This window comes from Phytophthora infestans, genomic scaffold, assembly GCF_000142945.1.
Source record: "Phytophthora infestans T30-4 supercont1.43 genomic scaffold, whole genome shotgun sequence".
NCBI classification, from domain to species: Eukaryota; Oomycota; class Peronosporomycetes; order Peronosporales; family Peronosporaceae; genus Phytophthora; species Phytophthora infestans.
In genome coordinates, this window is record NW_003303716.1 from 1,253,218 (window position 1) to 1,266,029 (window position 12,812).

Genomic DNA, 12,812 nt, shown 5'->3' on the forward strand with positions numbered 1-12,812 from the left:
CGACAGCAACTGCTCGTTGAGACTCCATCCTTCGACGGCTCCAGCAATTTTGTACTTGTCGTTTCTAAAGCTACACCTCGAATCTACGTGAAGCCGAAGAGGAAGTCGATGGAAGTTGTGGATGTGGCTGTGCAACTTGGTGCTAATGCGGCTAGAATGGAAAGAGATGAACAGCCGGAGGAAGGATGGTCAGTGGATCTAACTACTCGCACTTGCCCGTGTAAATACTTTTTCCACAAAGGCCAGTGTGTACATCTTCTCTTCGCCTTTTATACAAGGTTTGGTACTGACCAACCTGGCAAGAGGAAGTTGTTCAACCGCAGCCGGCGCAACAAAAGAAAAACCTTAGAAGATCAAATCGCAGAAGCAGCCGAAGCAGACCAGTCCAAACGTGGACGTCCGATCCTAGCCGGTCCTGCTTTATCGTTGTTGTAGACACACGAAATGAATGTTTGCTTGAATATACCATCACTTCATCGCCTTATTGCCTTCTTCTTGCTATGTTTCTTATTATACGTATAGTGTCTTTGCGAGTTGAACACACGGACAGCCGATAAGGCTAATGATGACCTCGCGTGGAATTTAATTCCCATTAAAATGTAGTAAACATATATTGTGCTCTTAAGCCGGTTAGTCTTGCACAAGGACGCAGTGAAGTCTGTTGGATCTACCCTCGCGTCTCCTCATGTCGATTTTCCGCCGTTCAGCGGTTGGTTTGATAGCCACAAAGATATCGTTGATGTCTCCGATCTTCACTGTGGTCTTGCTGCTGACGTCCACTTTGTTCCAGTATTACCATATTGTTTTCCTGCGAATGCAGTCTATAAGATTCAGTTGCTACGTGAAACGAATACGTACGTGAAGCCTCTAGAGATATTACTTTGAAAGTCTGGCATTACAAATCCCTTACTCTGACAATACGGATCGCTTACGCTGACAATACGGATCGCTGACTCTGACAATACGGATCGCTTACTTTGACAATACGGATCGCTTTTTTATTAACTTAAAATAAACAGAAAAACAAATTAAATTGTGTATTCAGTTATTCACTGTCCTGTGCACTCTCCGCCTCACTCTCCCACTCGCTCTCCTCCGCGCTTTCTGCTTTTCCCACCTCCCCACCCTCCTCTTCCTCAACTTCTTCTTCGCTTGCGTCCTCACTTTCGTCGTCGCTCTCAGCGTCGACCGCATCATCATTATCTACGTAGAAATCATCATCGCTCTCCTCCTCAATGTTATCACTGTGCTCGACCTCGTCATCCACGCCGTCTTCGTGGTACACGTACGCTAGCTCTTCAGTGTAGCTGGACCTCCCCGGTTTCTTCGGATGGCGGCGGTGGTTATGCTGGTACAGCGCGTTTCGCTTCTTGAATTTCCTGTTGCACTTGTGGCAAATCCCCCCACGCGTATCAGCTTCTAGGCGCGCTTTCTTGGACTTGACCTTGTTGGGGTTGTCAGCACAGTAACGGCGGTGGTTGGAGAGATGACGACGCGATGTGCACTGTTGGACGCAATGCTCGCACATGTAGCTTCTGAACACAGCAGCTTCAGTTGCGTCGGCCTTTTGTGAAATTCCACGTACACGTACGTAACAATGCAGCCTCAAATTTTCCTCTTCAAATTCAGCCCCTGCATGGACCAAGTCTCCGCGGAACAGCAGGAATGCGCCCGCGTCAAGTGACAACAGTTTGCATTTGTCCATTTCTGCATAGACTCCAAAATAGCCAGGATAGACGTAGAACTGTGTGTCTGATTGAAGAGCAATAATGACAGACGCCTGAACAATACCCTTTTCCAGTTTCGCTTTGCTTGTCTCGAATGAAGGAAAATCTAGGTGGATGCCTTGGCGAAGGCCCCCCGGAAGTGATATCAATGCGTTCCAAATAGACTTTTTGGTGTACCAATTTATATCAGATCCTTCTACAATACCCTTCACTCGCTTGTATATTTTGTTTGTAGCCGGACCAAATGTAGCAATAGGAGCTTGAAGACGGAAATGGTCACGTTCTACTTCATAAACTTCACCAAAAATAGGTCTGAAGTCCAGTTGCTCGATTTCCTGTTTAGCTTTCTCCAAAGTGTGAGGCGGTAGTCTTAAGTTTTCGACAAGGTAGCCTTCGTTCCAGAACTGCGCCTTTAGACTGGCATCCATAATGACTGACACCTCGTCACACTTACTGGCCAGGCACACACGTGAAGGAGCACACAGGTCGTGTCAAGTCGTAAATGTGGTTGAGGTACTCGCCAGCAGAGCGGACCAACGGCTGTAGCTTCACGCGTCTAACACAACGCACGTCTGAAAGCAGCAGCCTCTTCACGACGAACAGCAAGTAGGTGCCGACTGCGAGGCTTCTTGGGGGCAATACTGACTCGTTAACAGAGTCTTCAAGGCTTCAGACGACGGAACAGACACCTCGGTGGCGTTTGGGTTGCAAGTGCGGCTTCTGGTGGTGGCTCAGACTCTTCTGGCAGTGGTGGCGGAGCTCGTGCTTGGGGGAAGGCACTGCGTCGTGATTGTTGTGAGCGGGTGGATTTGGACGGGGTTGCGGGCTGCTCAAGCGACGAATTGGGGCTTCTTTGGTAGTTCTCGAGTGATAAAACACTGGTTACCAAGCAGTACTTGGTAGTACAGTCGTGCACCTCGTTTTCGGCCCCGGTATGACTTAATAACCTGCACAATCTAATGATTGGGCCACATGCATTGCGCAAATGAGTTGCCCATCTCCTTTGGACCAAATAACCTCAAGGAGGGATGAAACGCCGCACTTCCGCCACGATGTATCAGCTCAATCACTTCACCATACAACAGCTCATTATAAATTTTGTCGCAAAAGGCCATGGCACGTCGCCCGTCCGCCTATTCTACGTTGAATCTCGCCAATAAGCAAACATTGTGTAGGAAGGCAGCCACAGAGCCATCATGGACACTGTCTCTGTTTTACAAAGGCGAGACGTATACCCCCGTCAATATTTATACAGCGATGAAGTGGTGCTCAGAAGGTTGGCAAGACGTATCGACAATGACCATACGAAACTGTTGGAATCACACTGGTATTGTGTCGAAGATGGATTTGAGCTTTGTACTTAATTAAGGTAGTACAAAGTAGTACATCTGGATTCCATCTGCTCCTCTATAAATATTCGCAGCTCGTAGACTCTATATGGTCCACCCCGCCGAATACGAGGTGCACGACTGTACCCTCGGAGGCTTAATTACCAATGGTACTTAAGCCTCCGAGGGCGTCATCGTTTTACAGGCGATGACGTCAATATAACACTGCACTGGTACAGTACAGTGTTATATTGACGTCGACGGTGTGGATTATCCTTAAAAAAACTGAGGATTTTTCATATTTCCTCCATGGTCTAAAGCCGGGTTGTACCTCCGTTGAGTCTCCTGATTTTGTGCATGTGCTATTCACACCAATGTGGTTATTTCCACGGATACACATGTGATATTTATATTTCTCAACGTTGACAGGCCTAGTTAACCGTAGACAAGGCGAAAGCGTGGAGCCTCACATTTGGCGAATCTTGCGCTTGAAGCTGCGTCGGCACACCGTCGTTGTACTTGCATGTCGAATGCCTGCCAATGACTGAGTGCCGTGCGGCCACGGCTGCGAGGAAACTGACCTACATTTAGCAGACCAGCAGACGTCGAGGCAACTGCAACAACCGCAAGCCGGGGCAAATCCCCAGCGCCCGTCGCATGTGGATCCTCGCGCTTGAAGCTGCGCAATGCACCGGAACTGGTTTAACGCCTCTACGACATCTGCACGCGGCTGGCGTCAATTCGACATGGATTTCTCCCCCAAACGCTGGTTGAGCTTCGGCCGCTGTTGCCCTGGAACTTGTCCGCTTGAAGCTCTGCGCGCCAGCCAAAACGAGACTCAGCCGACGACGCCGTCTTGCCGTTTGCCGCAGCAATTAGAGTGGTTTAGCAGAAAGCTACGAGCGTGTGACGCCCGTTTTTTACGTGAGGATTGCCAGAGACGAGCGTCACACGTTCGTTCAAGTGATGTAGCTACGACTGATAAGCATTCAACAAGTCGTATACAAATGTATATCTATGCACTTTAACATCCGAATACTGTATACTTGAGTGCATTTTGTGCCCATTATAGCACTGCCGTTGGTTGCGCACAGGTCGGGCGATGCCACGCACCGTGCTATCAATGAAGCCGATACACCTGTCGATAGGACTGCCGCGTGCAAGAAGCTTGCTGCACTTAGCGTAGATTAGGTCCATCATGAAGCGAAAGATCAGGCACAGCGCACTGGGCGACCTGCCGAACATCACAGCAAGATCCCCGTACCGTCCAGGGTACGCGAGCCGGCGCAGCAACACACAGAGCCCCTCGACTTCACCAACGCGAAGGCGGCTCGGTAGCTTGTAGTCTTCCTCAAGTCGCAGCGCCTTGTGCAGCCGAATTACGTCACGCTTCCAGAATCGGAAATTAAAACGACAGTCTCCGTCGCTTAATGCGTTGAAATTGAAGTTGCCCTTCAGTGTGAGGACTGGTCGTGGAATAGGAGATCTGGCGAAGAGCACAGCGGCGTCCTCGACGAGGACGAGGTTCAGAGCGGTCGCTGCGAGGACTCGAGCATCTTGACTGGCTTGTGTGCTTTGCAAATGTAGTATACACCAAGGACGGATAAGAGCTCGCGTTCGCTCTGCAAAATGCTTCGCTGGCAAACCAACGTGTGCGGCAGTGTGATTAGGGTTGTGTGATTGGCGCTAGTCTACAACTCACACAAGTTCCTGCTGCTACACCACTCTATTCGCTGCTCTCATCCTGGCGCAAGTTGTGTTGCAATCAAATCCGCAGTCGTCGACACAAGTGCAAGATGGCTACAGACCCTGTGATACATGTACAGGGATGCCCCTATTTGAGAGATTTCCTTGAAAAGGGGGCTTGCGGTGAGGTATCTCGTTTTGTTTGTCCAATCGCGTGGGTTTGTCCTTGCCATGATGCCATTCATCAGACACGTGGTGCTGATGCATGCCTTGAAGAATATTTCCAAGACTTGTCGGATGAATCTCTTGGAGGATCAATGGCGAGTGTACAAGAAAGCACTTAACAAGTGCATACTGAAGCCAAGATAATTGGCATATGGCGGATCCCTTTTGCGCAAGCAGGAGGATGGGTTAATATGCTTGTGAAGTGAGGAATCAACCGACGTGCAAGGCCAACACCGGGCAGAGGCGGACCCGGGATGGCACCGCCTACACCCGCATACGCTGCAATACCAGTACAGTACCCTTCTTTCTCCAGTACACGGTTCATGTACATACATGTATTAATAACAGGACCCTTCAGTTCTGGTTGAGAGTGGCCACTGTACTGCTGCTCCACTCGTTTCTAACCAAGAGGCGCAAAGAAAGGCAAAAGATCGTGTTCCATAAAGATAACTAGCGTAAAATTTGTGGGCTTTTGCACTATTTATTGCAGCCCACAACCTCACTTCAGTCTTCTGGTGGTCTCCTCTTCAAGGTCCCAGTTCATTCCTGAATCGCAAGTACCATGATGCTGCTTCGACGTCCGCATTTCATCATCTGCCAGCCGCCTCTCTGCGCTCGCGCCTCGTCGTTCTAATGGCGTCCGCGGCTTCCGCTCCATCCCGGGCGAAGGCGCCGACAAGCGCGCTATCTTCCAACAGAAAGGCCTGTACCGCCAGATCGAGGAAAAGGACAGTTGCGGTGTCGGTATGATCGCCAGCCTTAAGAAGAAGCCATCCCGGTCCACCGTCGTACAGGCCAACGAGATGCTTGGGCGTATGTCCCACCGCGGTGGCTGTGGCTGCGACCCCGCATCCGGAGACGGCGCAGGAATGTTGGTCGCGCTGCCGCACGAGTTCGTCCAGCGTGTCACTACAGACGGCGAATTCGGCGCCACCGCGAAGCTGCTGTCTCTTGAGAAGGAGAAGTAAGCTGTAAGCAATGTCTTCTTTAACAAGAACGCACCGAACGACATCCCGTTGGCCAAAAAGACGTTCGATGACATGGCTGAGGCCATGGGGCTCAAAGTTGTGGGCTGGAGAGCCATGCCCACGACGTCCAACACACTAGGAGCCACATCTTTGGCCTTGGAGCCTCATGTCGAACAGGTTATGGTACTTAACGAGAACCCGAACCTCTCGGGAGACGACTTTGAGAAGGAACTCCTACGACTACGCAATGTGGTCACATCAGTGAACGAGAAGAAGTTCTCGGACTTTTACGTCAACTCTCTGAAGAACCGTACCATCACTTACAAGGGTCAGCTCACGCCTGAGCAGCTCTTCGAGTACTACGACGATCTGTCGGCCAAGGATTTCACGTCTTATGTGGCACTAGTGCACTCGCGGTTCTCCACCAACACGTTCCCGTCCTGGGATCGCGCGCAGCCCAACCGCATCATGCCACAACGGAGAGATCAACACTCTACGTGGCAACAAGAACTAGATGTACGCGCGTGGAGGCAAGTTGCACAGCTCGTACTTCGGCAACCGCACGTCGGATCTGCTGCCTGTTTGCTCGGACTCCAAGTCGGACTCTGGCAACTTTGACGCCGTACTGGAGATCCTCACGAAGGCCAGCTCGTGCAACCGTTCCCTCCCTGAGGGAATGATGATGATGATTCCCGCAGCATGGCAGAATGACCCGCTCATCGACGCGCACAAGAAGGACATGTACAAGTACCAGTCGCTGCTCATGGAGCCGTGGGACGGACCGGCTATGATGGCGTTCACGGACGGCAAGACGATCGGCGCCACGCTGGACCGCAACGGGCTGCGTCCGAGTCGCTACTACGTCACTAAGGACCACGTGCTGCTGTCCAGTGAGATTGGAGTGCTGGAGCACCTGCCGGAGAAGGACATTAAGTACAAGCGTCGTCTGGAGCCCGGCAAGATGTTCCTGGTGGACTTTGAGCGCGGTATGATCGTGTCGGACGACGAGGTCAAGAAATCTGTGAGCGAGAGTCGTCCGTTCAAGAAGTGGCTGGACGAGAACCTCGTGTCGCTGGCCGAGCTGACTGCCGCCAAGAAGGACGCGTCGACGGAGCTCAAGCGCCGTCGGAACTACGCCGAGCTCAACCGCCGGCTCAACATGTTTGGCTACACGACAGAGACGATGGACCTGCTAATGATGCCCATGGGAATCCACGGCAAGGAGTATGGGCAATGATGCGCCGCTGGCGGTGCTGTCGGAACAGCCTAAGCTGCCGTTCGAGTACTTCAAGCAGCTGTTCGCGCAGGTGACGAACCCGCCGATTGACCCCATCCGAGAGGAGCTCGTCATGAGCTTGATGTGCCCCGGCCGCAAATGTCCTGGATGCCACGGCTGAACACGCCAAGCGTCTAATGGTGGAGCACCCAGTCATGTCGAACGCCGAGATGAGCGTTCTGAAGAGCACTGGCCACGCTGACTGGACGCTTAAGGTGCTGGACGCCACGTTCGCCGCGGGAAGTGGCGCTCGCGGTCTTGTAGAGGCGCTTTACCGTCTGTGCGAGCAAGCTACGGACGCGCTGGTGAACGAGAAGGCTCCCATTATCGTGCTGTCCGACAAGCTCGCTGGTGTGAACCGTTACCCTGTGCCGTCGCTACTCGCGATCGGTGCCGTGCATCAGCACTTGCTGCGCACTCAGCAGCGCACGAGTGTCGCGCTGTTCGCGGAGTGTGGTGACGCCAAGGAGTTGTACGACTTCTGCACCTTGCTGGGCTTCGGCGCCGACGCCATCAACCCGCACATGGCGGAGATGGCGCTGAACAAGATGAACGACGAAGGGTTACTGTACGCGCACTCGAAGCAGGAGATGAGCAACGCTGAAGTGTTTGACAAGTACCGTGCGGCGGTGGGCAAGGGCATCCTCAAGGTCATGTCCAAGATGGGCATCTCGACGCTGCAGTCGTACAAGGGCGCGCAGGTGTTCGAGGCGGTGGGTCTGGGTGACGACATCATCAGCATGTGCTTCGAAGGCACCAACTCGCGCATCCAAGGCACGGACTTTGAGGCGCTGTACACGGACATCTCTCGCTTCCATGAGGCTGGCTACCCACTGCACTCGGACATGCTGCCGCTGATCCGTAACCCGGGCAGCTACCACTTCCGGAACGACGCCGAGGTCCACTACAACTCGCCCAAGAATATTGTGGCGCTGCAGCGCGCGGCGCGCGAGAACTCGCGAGAGGCCTACGCGCAGTACGTGGAGGAGACGAACGAGCTGTGCAAGCGCGTGAACCTGCGCGGTCTGCTGGACTTTAAGTTCGTGGACGAGGACAAGATGCCCAAACTTGATGAGATGGAGAGCGTCGCGGACATTGTCAAGCGCTTCAACACTGGCGCGATGAGTCTGGGTAGTATCTCGCAGGAGACGCACGAGGCTCTGGCGGTCGCCATGAACACGCTGGGCGGACGCAGCAACACTGGCGAAGGCGGGGAGGACGTCAAGCGCTTCACCAAGGCCGGAGGCCCGCCCAACCTGCGTCGCTCGGCCATCAAGCAGGTGGCGTCGGGCCGCTTCGGTGTGACGATGAACTACCTGACGAACGCGGACCAGCTGCAGATCAAGATGGCTCAAGGCGCCAAGCCTGGCGAGGGCGGCGAGCTGCCCGGCTACAAGGTCAGCGACTACATTGATTCGATGCGCCACACGACTCCGGGCGTGGGACTCATCTCGCCGCCGCCGCACCACGACATTTACTCGATCGAGAACCTGGCGCAGCTGATTCACGACCTCAAGCACTCGAACCCGTCGGCGGAGGTGTCGGTCAAGCTGGTGTCGGAGGTCGGCGTCGGAGTGGTGGCTGCCGGTGTGGCTAAGGCGAAGTCGGACCACATCACCGTCTCTGGCCACGACGGCGGCACTGGCGCTGCGGTGTGGACTGGTGTCAAGAACGGCGGACTGCCGTGGGAGCTGGGACTGGCCGAGACGCAGCAAACGCTGGTGCTGAACGACCTGCGCTCGCGCGTCAAACTGCAGACGGACGGCCAGCTCAAGACCGGCCGCGACGTGATGGTCGCTGCGTTGCTCGGCGCCGAGGAGTTCGGCTTCGCGACGGGTCCGCTGATTGCTCTGGGTTGCATCATGATGCGCAAGTGCCACTTGAACACGTGCCCCGTCGGTGTCGCCACGCAGGACCCGGAGCTGCGCAAGAAGTTCCAGGGCCAGCTTGAGCACGTGGTCAACTTCATGTTCATGCTGGCGGAGGAGGTGCAGGACTACATGCGTCGGCTGGGCTTCTGCAAGCTGGACGACCTGATCGGACGCGCTGACCTGCTCAAGGTGAACCAGGACGCGCTGCACTACAAGAGCCGCAAGCTGGACCTGTCTCCATTGCTTATCAATGCCAGCACGTTGAACGAGGGCGCTGGCGTGAAGAAGGAGATGGAGCAGGACCACGAGGTGGACAAGTGCATCGACATGCGTCTCATTGACAAGGCCAAGACGGCGCTGGAGAACAAGACGCCCGTCGTGATCGAGGACGTTGCCACTAACTTGGACCGTACGCTCGGTGCTACTTTGTCACACGAGGTCTGCAAGCGCTACGGAGAGGAGGGTCTGCCCGACGGAACGATCCACCTGAAGCTCAAGGGCCATGGCGGCCAGAGTTTGGCCTTCGGGCTGGTCAAGGGCGTGCGTCTTGACCTTGAGGGCGACTCGAACGACTACGTCGGCAAGGCTCTGTCTGGTGGCGAGGTGTCGGTGTACCCGAGTGAGGACTTTTCGGAGCGTGCCAACCCGGAGAACGTGATTATCGGCAACGCGGTGCTGTACGGAGCGACCAGTGGGGAGGCCTACTTCTCCGGTAAGGCCGGGGAGCGCTTCTGTGTACGTAACTCTGGTGTCAAGGCTGTCGTAGAGGGCGTGGGTGACCACGGCTGCGAGTACATGACTGGCGGACGCGTGGTTGTTCTCGGCTCCACTGGACGTAACTTTGCTGCTGGTATGTCTGGCGGTATCGCGTACATCTTCGACGAGGACGCGTCGTTCCAGGAGAAGTGCAACATGGGGATGGTGGGCGTCGGTCCGTTGACGGAGACGGCGTCGGATGCCGAGATCTAGGAGGTCAAGGCGCTCATCGCCAAACATCTGGAACGTACGCAGTCGCCAAAGGCGCAGAGGGTGCTGGACAACTGGGACGCATCGGTGCACAAGCTCATGCGCGTGATGCCGTCCGACTACAAGCGCGTCCTGCTGCAGAGCGCGGCGGTCGTGAAGGAGACCAAGAAGTTGGCTTCGGCATCCGCTTAAAAACGTAGGATGACTTAAGGATATGTAAGATGAGAAGGAGCGCTAAGGGCAGATGATAAAGACGATGAATTGTATAATCATTGAGGAGTACTGGACGTGTGTTTCTTGTTGTTGTGGAGTTTATCCCGCGTCGTTAGTAGATCTCTTGAGTCATTTCGCACAATATTGTTTGGGCTTTTCTTCAATCAACCCATCCATTTTCCCAAGTATGTAGCTAGCAACAAAGACAATTCGCTGGGTCTGCTCGTGACGATGGCATTCATGTACGAGGCTCACGTGGAAAGAAGCGGGCTGTGGATGAAGTGATGATCCGTTGCATAATGCCTTAAACATCTTAGCTTCCCATTAGCTCAGATTCTGTCTTCGAGGCAATACTTTTCGTTGATTCGTTGCACCTCCCACCTTCGCTGATCTCGCCAGACCTTCATATCGTTAACGTTTCGAACAGATAACTGTCTTGACTGTACTGTAAGCGTTCAGGTACTTGGTCCAAGTGTCCAACCTTTGGCTCCCTCAAAGGCTTTTCACCTACCGAGTTCTATTCGAAGTTTGAGCAAACTGAAAACTTTGTACAGAGCGCATCATACCGGTAGCGGAATATTGACTGCTGTTGAACGCTCATGAACGTGGTACTGGGTTCGCTTTCTGGAAAACGGGTCTCGAAAATTAGCACGTCGTCTCCTTCATTGGCACCACAGCAGGAACAAACTTAAGTAGGCTTCATACTCGCATGCGGTCACCGCTTGACCACCCGTCGAGTACCATCCCAACCTTTTCGGGGAGCTTGATGATCACTTCGTCCCGGACGTAGGTGTACAGAAGGTTGATAAACTTCTGCATATTAAAATAGTCTCCTTCTTGGAGTTCTTGCGCTCTCGCAGAAACTCACGGGCATTCGTTCCATGCACGGCCCACGACTTAATTCAGAGAACACATCGTTGCCCCTAACCAGAAGCAGCCACAACTAGCTTCTGGTATAAATAGTTGACGCTTCAGGAGGTGGAGAGCTTGATTAGTTGAGAATTTCGTGACGAGATCCTTGCTAGAGAACTTCATTGCGAGTGTGGTTAAAGTTGAAGGGGCTTGGGAAGAGGCTCGTATAGAGCAAATGTGCAAGTGAGAGAAGTGTACAAGCGCATTATCGTTGGAAGAGATTTTCTCTGTGAGAGAAGTGTACAAGCGCATAATCGTTGGAAGAGATTTTCTACTACTGTATTACTGAAATTCCTTTGCACTGACAATAGAGGAGACAGTGATTCGAAATACAGGAACATAGGAGATACATACATAAAAGTTCGATTTACCGGTACGCCAGATTCATTCTACCCATACAGTACCTGCATCAACAGCATTCGACTCAGTAGCCTCACCTACTGCATGTAGCACAACATCTGAAGGTGTCAAGTAGCACAAGGCTAGTTTCTCTTGTACTTTAATAGTTAGTTTATCACCAGAGATTCAAGTTCCGAGCTGTACAAGTACTGTACGAAAACACATTCACGATGTTCACATTTTATAGTATCACGTTTTTGGTGGTGCTTGAAAGGCAGCTACAGTACCTCCACTCACATGATGCACGTCTCGTAGCTAGCCGGATAACTGACATCCAGTTTTATCTTGTTTTCACTAAGGAGACCACTTTTAACCCCTTGACCGCGAAGGATTTCCAGTGCGCCCACCTCCCTAAACCCTATCGTTGTTAGCGTGTATGTCGGGAAAGGGTTACGATAGTAAATCTAGTATATTAAATATCGTGTATATTGCATAGCCGCATTCAAACCCAACACCTAAGATGGTGAAAATTTACTATCGTGTATTATTCAATCTGAGAGCTCTCTCTGATACAAGCTAATTAGTTATCGTGTCCGATATAGGAGCAAAGAAGAAACAACCATGCGTCAGGGCCGTGCGATCGCTGGATATATTTGTCAAAATATAGACTTCAACAGCAGCAGCAGAATATCGGACACATGCAATACTGAATTCAAGTAGCTACAACAGCCAAAAGCAGCTGCTCACGATGTCGTTTCCTCGCGGTAACGTCTCTTTGGCCGAGGAGCGCTGTCATCCGCGTCTCCACCCTCCCCGTCACTAGCGTCTTCACTTGCTGATCCTGTTGCTTCTGCAGAACTCGAACCGGGTCTCCGAGCGCGAATCCTCTTTTTCTTCTTTGACGGTGGGAGCAAGGTGCCATTGCGCCAGCACTTGTGCCAAATCTCAAAGCAGGACACGGCTTCACCATTGATTGCGTGCTTGGCTTTGTTGCACAGACACACGCGAGCGGCTTGCTTGGTGCTAGAGGACAACTTACATGAGCTGCAGTAAAAAGGTTGTATCGCCACCTTTCGCCTCGTCAACCCCCTTCAACATCGAGCACACCTTACAAGCTCTCTGTCTGCGCTTTCGGCCCTGTTCGTTGTTTCCCTCTCGCCACTCGTCAACCTGGATGGGCACGTGCGCCCGCTGCCTCACGGATGCCGACGTCTTTACTGGGGTGCCCTCCATACTGCACAGGGTGCTCCAGTCTGACTCCTGTAGCTGCACCAGCTCTGTGTGAAGCTGTTTAATGAACT

The 12,812-nt window shown here is 52.9% G+C and overlaps 1 protein-coding gene across 1 annotated transcript; it reads left to right on the forward strand.

The window, feature by feature from the left end:
• Nucleotides 1-6,448: 6,448 nt before the first annotated feature.
• Nucleotides 6,449-10,239, forward strand: PITG_16280 (glutamate synthase, putative; the record flags this gene model as incomplete). The annotated part of the gene is made up of 5 exons (XM_002897623.1): nt 6,449-7,095; nt 7,160-7,280; nt 7,342-9,690; nt 9,733-10,008; nt 10,051-10,239. 5 exons carry the CDS (start codon nt 6,449-6,451, stop codon nt 10,237-10,239), a joined length of 3,582 nt encoding a protein of 1,193 aa, XP_002897669.1.
• Between the last annotated feature and the right edge of the window lie 2,573 nt (nt 10,240-12,812).